Source organism: Lissotriton vulgaris, chromosome 12 (genome assembly GCF_964263255.1).
Source record: "Lissotriton vulgaris chromosome 12, aLisVul1.2, whole genome shotgun sequence".
Lineage (NCBI taxonomy): Eukaryota > Metazoa > Chordata > Amphibia > Caudata > Salamandridae > Lissotriton > Lissotriton vulgaris.
The window spans coordinates 274,960,518-274,980,836 of NC_141700.1; the positions used below are offsets into that span (position 1 = coordinate 274,960,518).

At 46.9% G+C, this 20,319-nt stretch overlaps 1 protein-coding gene across 2 annotated transcripts in view; it reads right to left on the reverse strand.

Moving 5' to 3' along the window:
* Window positions 1-1,185: 1,185 nt before the first annotated feature.
* The window catches only part of NR1I3 (nuclear receptor subfamily 1 group I member 3), an 832,555-nt gene continuing 813,421 nt past the window's right edge, over window positions 1,186-20,319 (reverse strand). For both annotated transcript variants that reach the window (XM_086945035.1, XM_086945036.1), the window contains exon 9: window positions 1,186-1,391. In XM_086945035.1, coding sequence (XP_086801161.1) covers window positions 1,256-1,391 — 136 coding nt within the window. In that variant the 3' untranslated portion in view covers window positions 1,186-1,255. The remainder of the gene's footprint in view (window positions 1,392-20,319) is intronic.

Genomic DNA, 20,319 nt, shown 5'->3' on the forward strand with positions numbered 1-20,319 from the left:
GCTGAACAAATGCACTGACTAAACGAGGAAGGATGTGGAAGAGCAAGCAAGGCTGGTAACCTAAGCAGAAACTACCGAACCTTTAAAAGGCCCAAATACCACCTACTTCTGCAAGGCTAAAGGAAGTAAACATTTTGAGCAGGAGTTCACACTCCAACCCCTTCTCAAGCTCCCGAAGACTCCCAAAGATGGAAGCGCATTACTAGTATGGCCCTGTCGGCCAGGCCTCATACCCTGGCCAGACTAGCACTCTGCACAAGCTGGGGAGAGAAAAATCACTTTTAGGTTGCTGCCCTGACAGTACAAGAGCAGATTGGCCTGCCTCAGGTAACCCTTCTGTCCTTACCCTCCATGTGCCCCTATTGCATTCAATCCCCGAGACACTTGCTCTTTTTTTGTTTATATAAGATGGCAGCACCCTGACCTTCCACAATTTCCTCCCACACAGCTTCCACTTTCATTAGTAACAAATGACAATTCAGAGTATGAAAGACACAATAAGGTGAAAGGAGGCTTACCCCGTTTCCATTGTTACAGCTAGGACAGCAAAAAGGCTACAAGTTTTGGTGAAACTGCAGCAGAAAAGTATACAGGAACCTGGATGATTAGGTTGCACAGTTTTAAAAAAGATTGAATTAACTGTAATGCCAGGCTGAAAAAAGATTATAGGACCTTCAAGAGAATAAAGGACAGGACAATTAACAAAATTATAGTGGTCAGGATAAGAGGAGATTATGATTGGGAAATACTAGCGGCGATTCTAGTGGACAAGCACAGGCAGCTGGGCGAGTTGAAGAGGACATTAAACAAAACAAGCTGATAATTGACTATATGAGATTATAGCTAATTGAGTACTGACAACAAAATTAAAAGAATAAAGGAATAAACTATACCACACAAGACTAGAGAAGTGAACATGAGACTTGAGCATCAAGGATAAAAGGTGTTCAAACATAATCTGATACAAGTTTTGACAATGTCATAAGGATATCGGGAAATTGATGAAAACAGACAAACTGAAAGAGCAGATTACTACTTATTATGTATCTTTAGGTTGTATCACATTCTCTATAATAAACTTCTTCTTTAAAACAAAAAAAAGATTAGGTCAGAATAGACATGCTTTGTAATGACATAGAGCCCAATGACAGGAGACTCTACAGCTTGAGATCAAAAGAAACTGGCTGAAATTAGATCACTTTATTAAAAGATCATATTGTAGATCAGACAGGGTGCCAGGGTACATGGCCCCGGGCTAGCTAACAAGCTCTTTGAGTAGTGGGCTCACAGCATTAGCAGATCGTTCTTGCATTAAAAGGATTTCTTTGGTGTTCTCAACATTTAATGTTCGCAGTTCTGCCAGCAAGCAGAGTATTTTAGCATAGAGAAACCTGCAAGAAACAGAGACAAAATACAGGTATTCAATTTTGGATACTGCTGACAGACAGTAACACAACACCTATTTTTAGTAAAATCGCAGCGAGATCAGAAGTGACGCTAAGCATTCTTTAACTAAGGATGGCATCACTGGAAGTGACATCACATGACTTGTAGCATCTGTGGGTACCAAATGTATGAGTCTTTTAAAACAATTATTATTGAAAACTTGTGGCTGATGCCGGTTAATAAACAGTAATTGGCAACATGTGACAACACACTATTAAAACTATCTAACGCTAAAGGCAGTCTCACATCCAAACGCTCATTAGAGAGTCTGATTAAAAAAAAGAGCAGCTGGTTAGAAGTTCCACAGGGTTTTGAAATCTATAAATAAATGTTCCCCTGGAGTTACAAACTAGACAAGGGGCAAGGATGTTGATGATGGGTAGAAGGTACAGATACTCGGAACTAAATATCAAAATGGCCATCCCTGAAGCTTTAACCCTATTTATTTTCCATGACATCACTTCCCTCTGGAAACTGGTAAAAGGTGCTCTAAAAATAACAAACTTGATCTTGCAAACCCTATTGTGCCTTGATCCATACATGGTTGGATCAGCATTAGAAATCCTGTCATCTTTCCTTCATTAGCCAACAGTGGCAGCAGTGATGTTTGAAATGGTAAATGTGTTGGAATAGTCACATGTGGTATTATTATAAAACATGCTCACACTGCAATCCCCATGGTACCCTATGGGAATTCACTGATAAACATTTAATGCGAATCAAATGTGGATGAAAAGTTTTTATCACAACTTTTTGTACCCTTGATAAAAGTATTCTGATGCTAATTTCCAAAGTTCAAGTTAAAAACCCAGGTATTATCAGGTACAGTTACTGCTTGTGGATGAATTTCGTTTTTCTCCATTTGCATCTGTGCTAAACATGGCCCTTCTGGGTAAAGATGTGCACAGGGATGTTTGTATTTGAGAAAACACTTACTGCATCTTGCATATTACACACAGAGTTTAGAGGTCAGTTAGAGTTTGGTGGAGGGAGTTCAGCTCTAATTCGATGGGGGTCACATTTCACCAAACTCGTGGCTCCCATGTCCTCAAACAGAGTTGGGAAACAACTAGGATGCTGATGGCGAAGCCTCAACTGTCCCTACCACCAGAAGCCTCTGTCCCAGCAGCCCATCTGCCACTGGCCCTAAGCAATGGAATGTCTTTCAATCTCTTATCACAATCAAATGCATGGCTGGATTTGAACACATATATTCCTGATTTCCTACTGTTTCACAGCTTCCTGTCTCCTGTCCCAAGTAGATCTCAGTTTATTACAGTCACCCATCTCGGTTCCAGGCACGCGTTACTGGGTCTCCATGCTTAATCCTGCATAATCTCATTTATTGCAAGCCGAATATGAGAATAACATTCAGATGCATAATCTATAAAACATAATCTACAACTCTGAGGCCTAGCGTTCAGCATTTCACAGTGGCTTCTAAGGTGAGAGCAAGACAGTGCCTAATTTGTAACCCTGGTTGTAGGTTATGAGTCTTGGGTGCTCACTTTGGGACCAACATTTATTTTTCATTATTAGACTTTGACCTTGAGTAAGAGAAATAGATACAAAAAAGGAAGTAAGAGGGAAGATGAGAAAGACAGGAAAGCAATAAGGCAGACTTCAATAAAAACAAAAATGGTCTCCCGAGAGATAGATAAAGAAACCAGAAGTTTAGGGTCTTTGAAGGAAGAGGCATGAAATTCAATCAATTTAGGAAGACTTGATAATTGGTCAAACTGGAATTTGACACTACTGGTATGGGCTCCTCAGAAAAGCATTGGATCCCTTCACTTCATATTTACAAATTACGCTCCGATCAGGTTACATGGCTTTGGACAGTGACGACAACACAAATAGTGCTATGATATGCCATTTGAACCGTATTACAACACATGAAGCAACACCATTTGCAGATGAACTAATTCTACAATAATAGTTTTATAGATGTTTTGCTGCAGGCACAACAGGAAAAAGATAAGTACAGTGCTTGTGATTGTGACCTCTAGCTCAGAAACCACTTATAACTTCTCTCCACAGACAGTTATCTCCTGGGGCCGACGTCACCACATACCATGACCAGTTTGGCCACAAACTGATGACCAGCAGCCTCTCAAAGGAAGGTGTTGGAAATGGCCCTTTTTGCAGGGTTATCCCCAAACGTTTAGCTTCTTCCTCCCTTATTTTTCCTGACCCTGGGTTGTTGGCAATAGGACTCTGGGCACTTTACCACTGCTGGTCAGTGCTAAGGTGCATATGCTCTCTGTGTAAATTGTTATTGTAATTGGTTATCCATGATTGGCATATTTGTATTACCAAGAAGTCCCTAGTAAAGTGCACTAAGTGTGCCAGGGCTGGTGATTCAAATGCTACTAGTGGGCCTGCAGCACTGATTGTGCCACCCACATGAGTAGCCCTAAAATGGTGTCTCAGGTCTGCCACCGCAGTGCCTGTGTGCAGTCTGTAAACTGCCATGTCCTCCGGGACACTGACCAGGCCTAACCCTTTCCTTTCTGTACACATTGGTCACCCCTATGGAAGGCCCTCTGTACCCCCTTGGGCAGGGTGCAGTGTATGTGAAAGGTAGAGCATGTACTCGTGCAGGTGACATGCTCTGATAGTGAGTTACAGCCATTTTCGATTTTCACTATTGTAAGGCTATCTTGCCCCATAGGCTATCATGGGGGATGTTGGCGGCTACAGTGGCTACCAGCATATCTTCCCATAGGAGGAAGAAAAGATATAAAAGTTTGGTATCCCTGAACTCAGAATTTAATAACACATCTTTTAGGAAAGGTTGTTTTTAAATCCTGTGTTTGAGAACAGCACGTTTAGAAAGTTGCTGTTCTCTTGTCTGACCTTTCTGTGTGCCTTGGCCTGTTTGTGAATTGACTGTCTGGTTTATGAGTGACAGTGGCTGGGTGGCTCCCAGAGTCTGAGTGGGCCATCCCTGGGCTGAATAGCTCCATCTGCATCTAGAGTGGTGGGAGGGGGTAGCAGCTGGGCCTGAATAGGGCTGTGCCTGCCTTCCACAATGCTGGCTCCACCTCCTGCAGGGCGGCTGACGACCCTGCCCCTCTCTCTGAAAGGAAAGGAGAGGCCAGGAAAACAAAGTGCTCAAGGAACACCCAGAACTGGTTCAGACCGGGCTCAGAGCCCTCCTGCACAAAGGGATCAAATACGTTTAGGGGTATAAGTACAGGACCCCTGACTACAGAAAATTAGATCATCCTGGAATCAAGAAGGAACCTCTGCCAAGGAGAAAGCTGAAACTGAAGAAGGAAGACTGTCTTGCTGTTGCTCTGCTGGACTTACCTGCTGTTGCTTTGCTGCCAAGGAGAAGGGGAAGGACTTTGCTTTGTGCTGGGTCCCCTTGCTTGAAGGAATCTCCAAGGGCCTGAGAAGGGCTGGCTTCCTGTTAAGAAGTCCCAGGAACAAAATCACTTCACCCCCAGCCTCCCTGAACTCTGCTGAGAGAGTTCTGTCCTTCCTAGAGTGCTTGGGCCAGTTGTGGCGCCTCTGGAAGTTGTACCTGTGTTGGGAAGCTGGAAACCAAGATTTTAAAGACTTTCTGCAAGTTTTATCGCATCGCTCGCTTGTGGAGCGCATCCCCGTCAGTGCAAGGACATTCCCGCCGCTACGAAGGCCGAGATCGTCGCAGCGCCGGTTGCCGCTGCCAGAGTCGTCGCTTCCTACGTTTGTGGGACGCACCAGTCCGGTGCGGGAAGATTACCATCGCTGCGAGTATCGTCGCAGAGCCTGTCGTCACTGGGTGAGATTGTCGCACCGCTTGCTTGCGGACCGCATCGTCGCAGAGCCATCGCATCGAGGAGCTGCGAGAGGAAGGTCGCCGCTGGACCGCGCATCATCGCCCCGGAGATCGTCGCAGCCCCCAAAGATCCTCGCATTGCGCCTTTGCGAGCTTTTCACTACGGAACGTCCGCACCGGAATCCAAACAAGGTATCGCCTCCCTCCCCATAAAGACCGGATTCGTCGCAACACGACCACTACATCCAGCGGGGTTGTCGCATCGCCTCCCCAAGGTCTCAGGAGTGACGCATTGCTTGTTTTCCACCGTACCAACTTCTGTTTTGGAACTTTGTTGCATCTAAAGGTACTGTTGGCTAAACGTGACACAACTGTGAACTTTTCACGCAACTATGGATTGTTTTATCGCAACCTTAAAAACCCTTTTGAAACCATATTCTTGAACTGTGTAGGTTGGATTTTTGTCGTTTTGATCTTGTGTAATTTAGATTAAAATACCTTTATTTTTCTAAACTGTTGTGGAGTCAGTTTGTGGTGTTTTCACTGTGTTACTGTGAGTGTTGGTACAAATACTTTACATATTGCCTTTGATAAGCCTTGACTGCTCATGCCAAGCTACCAAGGGGGTGAGCATGGTTTACCGTGACTAGAAGCAAGGGTCTCTATTTGGACAGTGGTACCTACCTCTGCCAACTAGAGACCCCCAGTTCTAACAGAAAGCCAGGTCATATTTTAATTAAGTTAATGCTCTAACACAGGGGTCTCCAAACCGGGTCTGGAGGGCCGGATCCATTCCAGATTTTTTGGATATCCCCATTGAGATACATGTAGTAATTTTAAAAATCTGGCAAGGATCCGGCCCTCCCGGACCGGTTTGGAGACCCCTGCTCTAACACATACTCTTCTGTTTGCTGCTCTTTAAGGTCCAGAAATAGAGCTGTAGAGATGGACAATTGAGTGATGGTGGGATTAAAGGAAATTGGGAGTAATCCCATGGCCTGTTGCACAGTCCCCTTCTTTTTCCTGGCAGGTTCAGGAAGTAGTTGCAATGGGAAATGTTCAAAAGCTAGTTACACAGCTCGTTTCACCTTTCTCCAGCTTTTAGCCTCCAGGAGTTGGACTTTGGGAACCCGCTTTTGGAACTGGCCAGTTTCAATAAGTCGAATGGATGCTCCTTCTGGACAACAAAGAATACGGTTGCCACTAATCTTATAATTAAGAGAGTTTGTGACGATCCGGTGGGACTTGCTTTTGGTGATCTGATTCATTTTTAGGTCGAGTCTGGCGTACGCAGCACGAAGCACTGTTGCCAGCGAGGCTTATTGTTGTGGACTTGCCTTTGGAGTGGGACAGGAGATGGGCATGTGCAGGGCGATTGGAGCAGGTGCACACGCACGTACAGCCATGCGCTGTGCACATCTCCTGTCCCGCTTCCGAGGCAAGTCAGCCTACTGCAATAGCATTTTTTTAACGCACACGCGCGCCGCTTCCAAGGCAAGTCAGCCTCCTGCAATAGCACTTTTTTAATGCTCACGCGCGCTCCACACGCCCTACTTACCGGCTCTTGAGGGGACTCTGCGCTGCTTCCCGGCTAGTCTCCTCGTGGCAGGGGGGCCTCTTTTCCGGTCACTGGTGCAGAAACACGCGGGGCTTCGTCATGCTCACCGGAGCCCCGCAGCAGCATTCACAAAGGCAGGGTGGGCTGCTGTCGGACTTCTCTCTGCTGGTGAGCTCCTTCACGCAGGCTGCAACACGCAGGGCTCCCTCAGCTCATGGAAGCCCCGGACACTGCCGTGCACTCCATGCCCCAGGCAAGGTTGCCTGCACGCATGCTCATTACGTAAGAAATGCGTGTGTGTTCCTGTGAATACGCGCATCGAGCGCTTTCAGTGTCCTTACCCCGGTCGGCTTGTTTACAAAAGCGATCACGAACGCTTGTTCTATTTTTGTAGCGACACAGTGTTACCCGATTAATCAGGATGCAAGACCTCCACCCGCCCACATCTTTACACGTGCGGTCTCCTGATTTCTGCTTCTTTCTGGTTCGTGGATCGGAGCCTCTGGACAACAAGTAAGTTGCTCCCTGGGGCACCATAGAATGTTTGCCGCATTATTCTCTCTACCTACCTTACTCTTGTTTGCCAATGGGTGCCAATTTGTATCCTAGGCAGGAGCATTTTCAATATTGCTGCATATCCTCTACAATATATGAACGAGGGTGTACAGACAAGAGCTGTCATTCTCTCTACCTACCTCACTTACACTAATAGATGCCCATTTGTATCCCAGGCAGGAGGGTTCTGAATGTCCCTACATATCCACTGCGACATATGAACCAGGGTTTATATACAAGTGTGATAATGACCCTCGCCCCTTCGCATCTGAACGGGATGGAGAGACACACACAACTATAAGTAATGCTGATATAGTCTTTGTCATTTTTCCATACTTACATAATGCTAACCCCTCATGATCAGAACTGCAGGAGTTGTAGCATCCACAACATCCCAAGGGGCCCTTTACTGATTCTAGTTTGTTGGCGTATTTGGTGGGATAGCTCAGGACAAGGGATGTCTGTCTGTGTCCCAATAAAAAGTCACAGCACTTGACTAGACTCCGCACCACTGATTGGTTGGATTGCCGATCCAAAGCAGAGTTGATCAATGTCATTAAACAAACATTACCAGTGGGAAAGACACACATTTCAACTATACCCATTGTGATGACATTGCGCATTCTGGCCTGCATTGTGCAGTGTTTATTTGAGAAGTTCTAAAAGATGAACCAGTCCCAGAAGAATTTATTTTGGCACCCTACTGGTTTAGACACTTAACATACTCCTTATGTCTCCCATGAGCTCTTTTAAAATGGCTTGCTGCAAAACTGAAGTATTCTGATTTGGAGAAAAGTTGTGTGTCTCATATTTGCCTTTTTTCACTATTGTTTATCCAGAGTTGTCGTTTCTAGTGCACCAGTAGGAACCCTAAAGTAGGGCCACTGAAATAATACAACCGGGGAGCACCAAATTATGTGACAAGAGAAGGCACGTTATGTGGTATAAATAGTATTTCTTCTTTATTTCAACTTTTATACACCTTAACAAGTTTGGTCAAATATTTCACGTTATTAGTACCAGTTTAACACCTATATATAGCAATAAGAAACTGAAAGGTGACAGTTACCTTTCTAAAGGGCCTTCCAGTGCGCAGCAAAACATGTCCCTGCGTTGTTAGTTTTACTCCATTTGTCCTAGAAACAAAACTTTTTTCATTGTTGTAAGGTGCAAGTTTTGCATCGGACATTCAATGATGTGGCAGATGTGGCAAATGCATGATTATGCGGAAATCACTGCAGCCACACAATCCCATAATTCTAGTGGCCTTGCCGTAAAATTGACTCCACAACTGATGGGGTTTTCATCCAAATGTGGGTCTTGATGTAAGAAGTCGTGCTTACATGACTCTACAAGCCGAAAACCTATTTTTGTTGGTTTTGTCCACCTCACTTACCACTCCCCCAGCAGAAGTTTGACATTTTCATCAAGGTCACAGTGGGCTCGTTTTGTTTGCTTTCACTTGAATGCCCCCTAACCCTGGCAGCCATTGTCTAGCTAAGCCTAGCAGCTATTGTCTCCTGCGGCTAGAGCAGGCCTTGCCATGGCTGGGCAGGGTTTTTGTAAGGGCACAATATGGCCATTGTCTACGCCTAAATAATTGTGGCGGTTTTTGTATGGCCAGGACTAAGGCTTTTCAATGAGAACAGATCCCGCCTTAGTGTGAAAAGGGTCTAATCCTTGTTAATACAGCCCAAAAATAAAGCCTTACAGAACAAGCATTTGCAATGCAATAGGTCTCGCATTTGCGAAAGTTGGAGCTATTAGCATTGTAAATGACAATGCCTTTTTTTCATTTGTTTTGAAAACCTGCACGCAGTGCATAAACACGCATTTTGCACGTATAGTCTTTGCTTACGAGAAGCAAGGCTGAGTTGGAGCTATTGGCATTGTAAATGACATTGCCTTTTATTAATTTGTTTTGAAAACCTGCAAACGGTGCATAAACACGCACTTTGTACGTATAGTCTTTGTTACGAGAAGCAAGGATGTCAGTAAAGGAGACTGCCAGCTTTGCTTCTCATAAGCAAGGGCTATAAGTACAAAGTGCTTGTTTACACACAGCTCAGTGGCGTCACTAGGGGGGTGCGGACCGCACCGGGTGACACCATTAAAAGGGGTGACACCATGGTCCGTGTCAACAACAATCTTGGCCGGCGGCTGGGTAATGTTCGACAGACAGTAATATTGTTTTGCATTTTGGTGTCACTGACTCCGTGACACCAAAATGCAAAACAATATTTCTGTCTGTTGATTCTTACCCGGCCGCCAGCCAAGATTATTGTCCCAATTAGGCTACGACTTTGGCATCCGGACGTCAATGACGTTCGAAACGTCACTCACGTCGTGACGTGGCTCCCGGACCTGACGTTTTAAAAATCCATTTGCTTCTTTACAAGTGTAAACAGCGCGGGCTGCTAATGCTCTCCAGAAGCCCGGCCTCCTGCCTCATCGTGCCAGGCAACAAGGGCTCCTGTTTCCTGCCCTTGGCAGTCGGAGCACACAGCAGCATATTGTTCTGGGAGGCGGAATGCAGAAGCAGAGGAATGGTGTACCTGAGCAGAACTGTGAGCCTATTTTTCAGACTCTACAGTCTACACTGTATCGAGCGCAGACACTTAACTTGAAAAATCTCCCATTCATTATATTCGTTACAGATAGCAAATCTGGAAAATAGGGAAAGGCAACCATCGCTCCATTTCCAAATAGTGCTGTCTATAGGTCATGCACTAAAAGTGGGACTGTATGAGTTTAGTGTACGCGCGCAATTACACTGTGATGTCTTAAAAGCAGGAGAACATCGGCACTCGAAGCCAGTATCCTAGGGCCTGACTGGCATTTTATCTGGTTAGACATTTCAACAGGGAGCTGAAGGAGGCTGATTCTGAAGGTTGAGGTCCGCTGCCTGTCTCCAGCTACACGAGAGGTATGGAAGTAAGCACAGTGGGGGGGCCTGAAGACAGTGAGAAAAGAGAGAAAATGGATGGAAAGAAAGAGTGTAAAAGATTGAGCCTCTTAAGATACTGTCCCTGGACTGTTGGACTCACCCTCCTAATCCATTGGATAAAATTAACAATGTGAACCACTTTTGGTATGAGCTTGTCTGCAGGGCCTGCTTGAGGGTCTTGCACAATGGGACGGGGCGAGTAACCGTGGATCAGGGTCAAAGGCGTGGGTAAAAAAAGGGGGCTTCTTTACAAGTCGCTTGCGCCACCAGTACGTCACTATCCCATTTTAAAAGTGAGGCACTGGCGGCGCAACGGGCTTGTAAATAAACCCCGAAATATTCCATAACTTTTTTTTTTGAAACCTCTATTAGAGGTCCGAGTCTGTAACTGGAGGGCCACAGGATTGAATCCTGGTTGAAGCGATAGAGAATATTTAGGGACGTAACACAGGCCCTAGCAGCACCTTCGGGGCTGGTGCAGGAGTCTGGATGCTGCTGCCCACTAGTGCTGGAGTCTGCCCATGCCTGTCTCCACAGTGATGGATGGCTTTCTCCTGCCTCTCCTACTGCTCCAGGGGGAGACATTCAGAGGGCCCCTCCCCCAGCCCTTCCTGCAGTTACCAGTCCTCGAGCCCCAACAGTTTATTTATGCGTTTTTATATAGCGCAGACTGTACCCAAAGGCTTCAGAGCGCTTCACAATAGGAACTGTAATGATACATGAGGAGAAAATAACAAGTGAACAAATTACAAAAGCAAACGTTAAGTTACATGTGGCATAAGTGACAATTGTGAGCAAACAAAATATATGAGGTAGCAAACGGTGCAATACAGGAGGAAAATGTGACGTGTGCAGGTTACAAGAGAAAACAAAGTACAATTAGAGGTATAATACTGCACAATATGGCAGACACTCAAGCACAAGAACAAACGTTACATAGGCAATGGTGGCACTTGTGGAAGTATCTTAAGCAAACAAAATGTGAGAAGTAGCAAACAGTGTGCTACAAGAGAAAAGTGGCGTACTAAACACTCCAAGGCCTCAAAAATCTTACCCGACCCAACACCAAGAAAGGGGAGGATAGATTCCGCCCCTGAGATTCATGCGATGCGGGCAAGAGGAATCATTTCAGGAAAACCAAAGGAAAAAGAAGCCCCTGCAGGCTGAACTCTGGCTAACCGACCTGGGGAAGTGAACCAGGGTTTTGCAGCACCAGGTGCACGCTTGTCTTCCTCTACAGCTGGTAAGTGGCACCCCCATTCTTCCCTTCGCTGTGTTTGAAAGTATGCCCTTTGGTGATTACAACCTGTGCTCCTTGTGTCTGAGCCTGCGAAATACCCAGTAAACTGCTTTAGTCTGTAGTTGCGCTATTGTGTGCAAGTGTAACGTACTGCCCACTGACTGTGAGTTGCACCTTAGTGACATGTTTCCATAAGTTACTGTGCGCATCTTTCTGAGTCCGTGCAGACGTAACATGCTATGCCCGGAAACAGTGTAGCCCTGAACCGGCATGTAGGGTTCTTGTGCTGCCAGTAAACCTGTCTCTAACTGGGCATGGGTAGACTGGTGCCATGCATAGTGTGTGTCCTGTACTGTCCAGGACATGTGTGTAGCTGCACATGACACGCGGGTGCCATGTGCATTTTAGTTGTGTAAGGGTATCTGGGGGGGGCATCATGGATTCATGATGTAAGTCGTGAGGGGGTGACACCATGAGTTACCGGCACTGGGCGACACCAACCCTAGTGACGCCACTGACACAGCTTTCAAGTTTTCAAACGCATAAATCAAAGGCATTGTCATTTACAATGCAAATAGCTCAAACTCTCGCAAATTCGAGACCTATTGCATTGCAAATGCTTGTTTTTTAATCCCACACGAAAGAGTCCCGCAAATTAAGTACCAGTTTGTTGGCCCTTGGTAGCCGAAAAAGTGTACATCTTGTCTAAAAATATTAAATCAGAAAATAAATGTACGAATACAAAAACATTTGTCATTTTCATTGAGTCAACAGCACGAAATTGACTGTCTTAAACGGTTAAGAAGCCGTCCCAAACTTCTTGAAAGGAGAATGGAACATGATTCAAATGGCTACAAAAAGGCAAAAGACTAGGAAGTACAGGTGTTTCTGTTACACACTCAGCTCAGCGGGAGGCGTGCGCCGCTGCGAGCCAGAGGGAAGGACAGCCGCGGACCTGGGAAAAGTACACTGCGGCGTATCGGGCGCTGCAGGTCTGGTGGTCAGGACGACGAGAATTCCAGAGCCCAGAAAAAAGGGGGGGGGGTGTCACTACAATTCCCAGGGGACTGTACAGCACGTCGCATGTGCGCACAGGAAATGACATCAATCCACAACGCCGAGGGCTATAAAAGCCGGGCGTTGGCAGAAATCGGCGCAGATTATCCTGTTCCAGATATCGCAGAGGACCCGTGAGGTTGCTGTTGTTGAAACGACCGGTGCGGTAAGGGCGTCATTGGCACCACCTCCCCCTGTGCTTTTCCTTGCGGCCGATAGAAGGTGCATACCACAATTTTCACAAGCAACAAAACTAACCTTTTTTAAAAGGGAGAGCGTTCGTTTTCCTATGTAATGTGATTTCAGTCTAAGCCATGAAGGGACCTTCAGTGTTGTACTTAAGCCGTATAACAACACACTTATTGCAGAGACCCTTGAAAGTACCAGGTGGTATATTGATGGCTTGCTTCTTTTTTTATAAAAACACATTTTTATTGACAGATCGCAAACACATCGCAGAGCTCTGTACCCCAGAGGTATCTGCCAGTCAAATATGCACAGTATTGACATCGCAATCCACTTTGTCTTTTTTACACAGTAAACAATGAAGCATAATCAAATCAATGAACATCCCTCCCTCCCACTCTCCCCCCCCAACACGCCTCCCCCCGCTCGGATCCCTCCCACCCCAGCCGAACGATTACATCACACTTCTCTTATTTACAATCCTGGCTTGCTTCTTGATCGTATGCAAATACTTTGGCAGTGAAGTATTGCTGTGACTCCATCTGTCGTTGCATTATGATTCAAATAATACACACCCGACTATCATCAGACTAATCCTTCACTAAACTATATGTTCGAGGCATGTGGGCTGCTGAATTCATATCTGTGCATAGATCGCCGCCTAGTGTTGGGTCCGGATGATTGCACATTGTTGTCCTGGAAGAGACTTCGAAGTATCACGAGATAGGTGGCTCCTCCTCTGGACTACAGTGCGCATGGGCATCCACTCCATCCTCAGATTGTTTTTTTCCGCCATTGGGTTCGGATGTATATTTGTTAACTCAAGTTCGGAATCTATAAAAAACTTTCTTTTTGGCCAAAAGGCCTTTAGTTATCGTCTGTATTGTCTTTGCGATCGGTGCCCAGTACTTGTTCCAGCTCTGTCCCCGAGCCGGACGTCAAGAGGAGCCGCGTGGCTTTTCGGCACTGAAGGCCCGGTCGACGCCAGAGGCCTTATCGACGATCCATCATGGAACAGAGCCCGTTCAAGAGATGTCCCGTTTGCAACTCCAAGTATCTTCACATCGATGTCCACCCGGTGTGCAACAAGTGCCTGTCTCCGGATCACGATGAAGCCAGCTGTATGGCTTGTTCTCGGTTCCGCTCCAAGAAAACTATTCGCCTTCGACGCGCTGCACGGAAGGAGGCCCAGCAGACGGCACCTGACCCGGTGAACATCTTCGATGCCGAGGATGATGAGGGAGTCGAGCAGGAACTTCAAGAGAACCTGTCTGATCCTGCATCGGAGATCGACTCCAGTTACGACGCGGATGTGGAAATGGTCGATACTGAAGACATCGTTGACGAGGTAGGAGACGACGATGGGGCCTTTGGGGCCGTGGAAGATAGCTCGAGCGAGGAGCTAGGCCCAGCCATTAGTTCGGGGGCCGCAACCAAAACACTCGATAAGGCTCAGGTCGAGGGATCACCACATGGCCTTACCCAAGATCGTACGCTTGGTTCTACAGCCTCGCCTCAAGGCCCGGCTACGGACATTTCTAACGAGCCATCGGATGACCGATGGAAATCGAAACCGAAAGCATCAGTGTCTACACAACCAAAAGCACTGGACACTAAATCGAAACCAAAAGTGCGTATTACTTTGGTCGGTTCGAAGACCTCTGAAACATCGACACCGACAAAACAGAAGAGTGTTATCGACCCGGTGAGGTCGCTAAAGGGTGTCGAGCCGAAAACCGGGGCACCGAAGAAACTGGTCAAAGACGTCGACCCGAAGAAGTCGGCGCCGAAGGCCGTCGCCACAGACAAGGGACTCGGAACTCCGAAAGTTCTCGATCCTAAGCGTCGACCCGACAAGGCTAAAAGCGGTACAGACCTCGAGTCCACAACTGGCGGTGGCTCGAAGGAACCCGTCGAGTCAACACAGCCATCCGCCTCTTTTTCGAAGCAGGTGTCGGACTTGCTGAAACGCATTAAAGAGAAGGCTACTACTGTCGGACCAAAGGCTACTCCACACACGAAGCCGGTCAGTAAACCTCCAAAGTCGTCGGCACCTATCCTGTTCACACTGCCGCCGAAAGTGGTACCTAAAGCCTTCGCCCCTAAGACGGCCGTCGAAGCGACCAAGAAGGTGTCCATGGGGCCGAAGCCTACAACTACGGAGGTGGCCACCAAGCATCGACAGCCTCCGCCTGAAGATCAGTCGAGGCAATTCATTGACGCCGAGACGGGTAGACTTTCTATTTTCAAGCGAAAGATCGCCCCAGAACAGCCTATGGAGTCATATAAAATTCCATTAAAGAAAAAGAGGGATTCTGCTACTTCACCTCTTCTCTTTGAACCTATAACACCACATGGACAAGACACTGCTCCTATCTCACCCACATACTCAGATGTGGAAGCAGGGGATGGTGACAATGAGGATTACAGTTATCCTGTAGACACTGATCCAGAAGATCACACTGAACCCTGGACAGACGCTGCTGACCCAGGAGATCCACAAACTGCCCCAGACAGTCATGTCTATGCTATTAAAACCTTGCCTACTGAAGACACGGCTGCGTTTAATGCACTTATTGAGAGGACAGCAAAAAATCATGATGACATGCTGACCCTATTGAAGAGGATTTTTTGTTTGACACCTTCTCAACCTCAGAGAGAACTGTCAAGACTCTACCAATGCTAAAGGGTGTCCTAAAACATGCTGGAGACATTTTTAAGGAGACCACAAGGGCAAGGGTGATAAACCTCAGAATTGAGAAAAAATACAAACCAGCACCTGGGGACCCTACGTATATCAAGGGACAGTTGCCGTTGGACTCTCTGGTTGTTTCCAATGCCCGGAAGAGGGCAAACTCGCAAATAACGGGTGATGCTCCTCCCCCTGACAAAGAATCTAAAGTGCTAGAAGCATCAGAGAAAAGGGTGGCAGCTCAAGCGGCCAATATCTGGTGAATCTCCATTCACACAGGCACTCTTAGCCAGATATGACAGGGCTCATTATGATACACTTGAAACCCTGTTACAACACTTGCCAGATGACTATAAGGAGGCAGCAGAGAAGCTAATACAAGAAGGGAAACTTATATCAAACGCATCTATTAAGTGTGCGCTGGATGCAGCAGACACCGCAGCCAGGACAATTAATACAAGTGTGATGTTACGGCGACATGCCTGGCTAAGAATCTCCGGTTTCAAGCCCGAGATACAAACCACCATACTAAATCAGCCTGTTAACCCTGATCACTTATTTGGCCCAGAGGTGGACACTACCTTGGAAAAAATCAAAAAGGACACTGAGACTGCAAAGTCTATGGGGGCTCTACAGTCGCAGCAGTTCAGGGGTGGTTCCTTTCGTCGCTCCAACAATAGAGGAGCTTCCAGAGGCCAGCTGTCCCAGCAGACACAATACAGTAAAGGAGGCACGCAGACCACCTACACCAAACATAGTAGGAGTGGCTATCGTGGAAACAGCACCAAGGGCACCAAGGGCAGAGGTCGTGGAAACAACAGCCCCCAATCCTCCGCCACTAACAAACAGTGACGTCTTGTCACTGCCCCCCGACCATACCACACCGGCCGGGGGGAGACTACAACAGTTCCTGCTGGTCTGGAAATCCATCACTACAGACAGGTGGGTGAGGCAACTTATCCAATACGGTTATTGTCTGGAGTTAACATCCACTCCACCCAACACACCGTCCTATGTCCACAGAGCATTTGCAATTATTGCAGCAGGAGGTAGTCGGCATGCTGCAAAAAGGAGCCATAGAGCTCGTGCCTGTGGAAGAAAAAGGGACAGGGGTGTACTTGCTGTACTTCTTGATCCCAAAAAAGGAGGAGTCCCTCAGACTTATACTGGACCTCAGGCCCCTAAACCAGAACATTCTCTCAGAACACTTTCACATGCTCACAATACAGCAGGTTCTACCGTTACTCAGTCAGGGAGATTTCCTCGCAACATTAGATCTGAAGGATGCATATTTCCATATACCGCTACACCCGTCACACAGAAAATACCTCAGGTTCACCATTCAGGATCAGCATTATCAGTTCAAGGTCTTTCGGAGTGACGACAGTGCCCAGGGTGTTTACCAAGTTCCTGGCGACAGTGGCTGCACACCTAAGGAGACAAAATGTTCACGTCTACCCTTATCTGGACGACTGGCTTGTCCAGGCGAAGTCGGCCCAGCAATGTGCCGTCCACATGTCCCACACCATTCACCTTCTTCACGATCTGGGGTTCTCACTGAATCATCCTAAGTCCCACCTTCAGCCCGCCCACGTACGGCAGTATCTGGGCGCAACAATAGATACTCTGGCAGCCAAAGCACAGCCAAATTCAGTGAGGATCAACAGCATGCAATTGCTGATACAAAAATTCAAACCACAATACTCGCTTCTAGCACGGGTGTTCATGCAGTTGATAGGCATGATGGCCTCCTGCATCTTCATAGTCCCGCACGTGAGACTACACATGCGTCCGCTTCAGGAGTGCTTAGCACGTCAGTGGAATCAGGCTCACGCACAATTGAAAGACCTAGTGTTGGTGACCGGTCGCGCATACAACTCTCTGCATTGGTGGAATCCACAACACCTTTGCAGGGGCCGACTGTTCCAGGAGCCTGTGCCACAGATTATACAGACAACGGATGCATTTCTCCAGGGATGGGGAGCTCATGTACTCCACTTCACGGTGCAGGGACAATGGACAGTACAGCAGAAGAAAATGCACATCAACCTTCTGGAACTGATGGCTATCTTCATGGCGATGAAAGCATTCAAGGTACATTTGTGCAACAAGGTTCTGTTGATCCGGAGGGACAACATGACGGCCATGTACTACATACAAAAGCAGGGAGGTACACATTCTCCACAGTTGTCTCATCTGGCTCAGAGCATGTGGAAGAGGGCCATTCAGAGGAACATCTTCCTCATGGCGGAACACCTCCCGGGCAAGGACAATCAGATGGCGGACCTGCTCAGCAGGTACAGCCACCAGATGCACGAGAGGGAGATACATCCATCAGTACTCCGACCGTACTTCCAGCAGTGGGGTCATCCAGAGATAGACCTGTTTGCCACAAGGGAAAACGCAAAATGCCGAAGCTTTGCTGCCAGGTTCCCACACCCACAGTCGCAGGGAAATGCGATATGGATGAACTGGTCAGGCATATTTGCGTACGCTTTTTCCCCAGCACCTCTAATACCGCTAGTGGCACGCAAGATGAAGCAACACTCGATGACTCTCATCCTGGTTGCTCCAACGTGGGCACGCCAACCATGGTACACCACGCTTCTAAAACTCTCCGTGGTATCGCATCAAAGGCTGCACCTCACACCCAGGCTTTTGACGCAGAGCCATGGCGACATTCAGCATCCAGATCCGCAACAGCTCAACCTGGCGATCTGGCTCCTGAGGTCTTAGAATTTGGCTACCTCAACTTGCCTCCTGACTGTATGAATATCATAAGGGAGGCAAGAAAGCCCACCACTAGAGCATGTTATGCGGCAAAATGGAATCAGTTTGTCATTTATTGTGCCGACCACAACATCAATCCGCTAGATGCATCTACTCACAACATCATTTGTTATCTGTTACATCTATACAAATGCAATCTGGCCTATGCTTCCATTCGTATACATTTGTCCGCAATAGCAGCTTATCTCCAAAACAGGCAGCATCACTCCCTTTTCAGAGTGCCTCCCATCAAAATCTTTCTGGAGGGACTCAAACGAGTTATTCCTCCCAGACACCAACCAGCACCTGTCTGAAACCTAAATGTGGTCCTCACCAGGCTGATGGGTCCACCTTTTGAGCCTCTACACTCATGCAAGATTCAATTCTTGACGTGTAAAGTGGCTTTCCTAATAGCAATCACATCGCTACGACGAGTTAGTGAACTTCAGGCACTGACTATCCAGGAGCCATTCATACAGATTCACTCCAACAGGGTCGTACTCCGCACTAACCCTAAGTTTCTGCCAAAAGTGGTTTCACAGTTCCATATCAATCAGACTATAGAACTGCCAGTGTTCTTCCAGAATCCTGAGTCAGTGGCAGAGAGAATGCTCCACACACTAGACGTCAAAAGAGCTCTAATGTACTACATAGATAGGACAAAAGATTTTAGGAAAACAAAACAACTGTTTGTTGCCTTTTCGCCACAACACAAAGTCAACCCCATTTCCAAAGCAGGTATAGCCAGGTGGATCGTTAAGTGCATTCAGATTTGCTATCAAAAGGCTAAGCGCACATTAACGGTTCCCCCAAGAGCCCACTCCACGCGAAAGTTGGGGGCCTCCATGGCTTTCCTTGGAAATATTCCTTTAGAAGACATATGTAGAGCAGCCACATGGTCTACCACACACACATTTACAAAACACTACTGCGTAGATGTGCACTCCAAACAGCAGGCAGCTGTAGGGCAGGCTGTTCTAAAAACACTTTTTCAAACTGCTGCAGCTGGCACGGGCGGCCGCCGCTAATGGCGGGACTGCTATATATTCTAGGCACAGATATGAATTCAGCAGCCCACATGCCTCGAACCGAATATGCTACTTACCAGTATGCATCTGTTCTTGGCATGTAGGGCTGCTGACATTCATATCGCCCGCCCTCCTCCCCGGCGCCTGTAGCGGCTGCAGCACTCAGAATTACTCTTAGCATGGTCATCACTTACGGTATTACACTCCATCTTTGCCACAATGGCGAAAAACAATCTGAGGATGGAGTGGATGCCCATGCGCACTGTAGTCCAGGGGAGGAGCCACCTATCTCGTGATACTTCGAAGACTCTTCCAGGACAACAATGTGCAATCATCCGACCCAACACTAGGCGGCGATCTATGCACAGATATGAATGTCAGCAGCCCTACATGCCAAGAACAGATGCATACTGGTAAGTAGCATATTCGTTATGTTACATGTTGTGTGTTTTTGTTCATCCTATTTAGCAGTGGTCAGTGAGAGGATGAACTCAGACAATATCCTTCCTCCCTTGTTAAGTGGGGCTTTCACCAACATTGGTGAGTGAGCATGGAATGCTTAGAAAATTCTTAATTTGTTGATAGTTTTTTACTGTATTCAGCCTAATTCTCTGGTTTATGTTCACAGTATTGTCTGAAGTAAAGGCTTAGGAACAAGGAAGAGTGTTGATGACTTTCGATCATTCTACTTGAACCTACTGCCAGAAGAGTGTTTATTTTTCTTTACAGGTATACAGGGAGGTTGCATACGGACTGAAAGTAAAAGGTGTCTTCATGTCTGTATCACGAGCAGTGTTATAATAAGGTGTTCTGCATTTCTCAAGTCTCCCTCCTCTTTGTTCCCTTCCTTTCCTTCCCCCGATTGACCACCTTAATCTTCTGTGCTATAATAGCAGTTCGGAATTGAGGGTGTCAATAGGTGTACCCATTTGTGCAACAAACCAATCCTGAGAGGCCTCCGAGGGACCCGTGACAGTTTCATTGCGAAATAGGGCGATTCTAGGGCGAAGGCAAAAGCAATTCTGATTACTGAAAATGCCAGAGTGAACTATATTTCTCAGCCTTATGCAAAT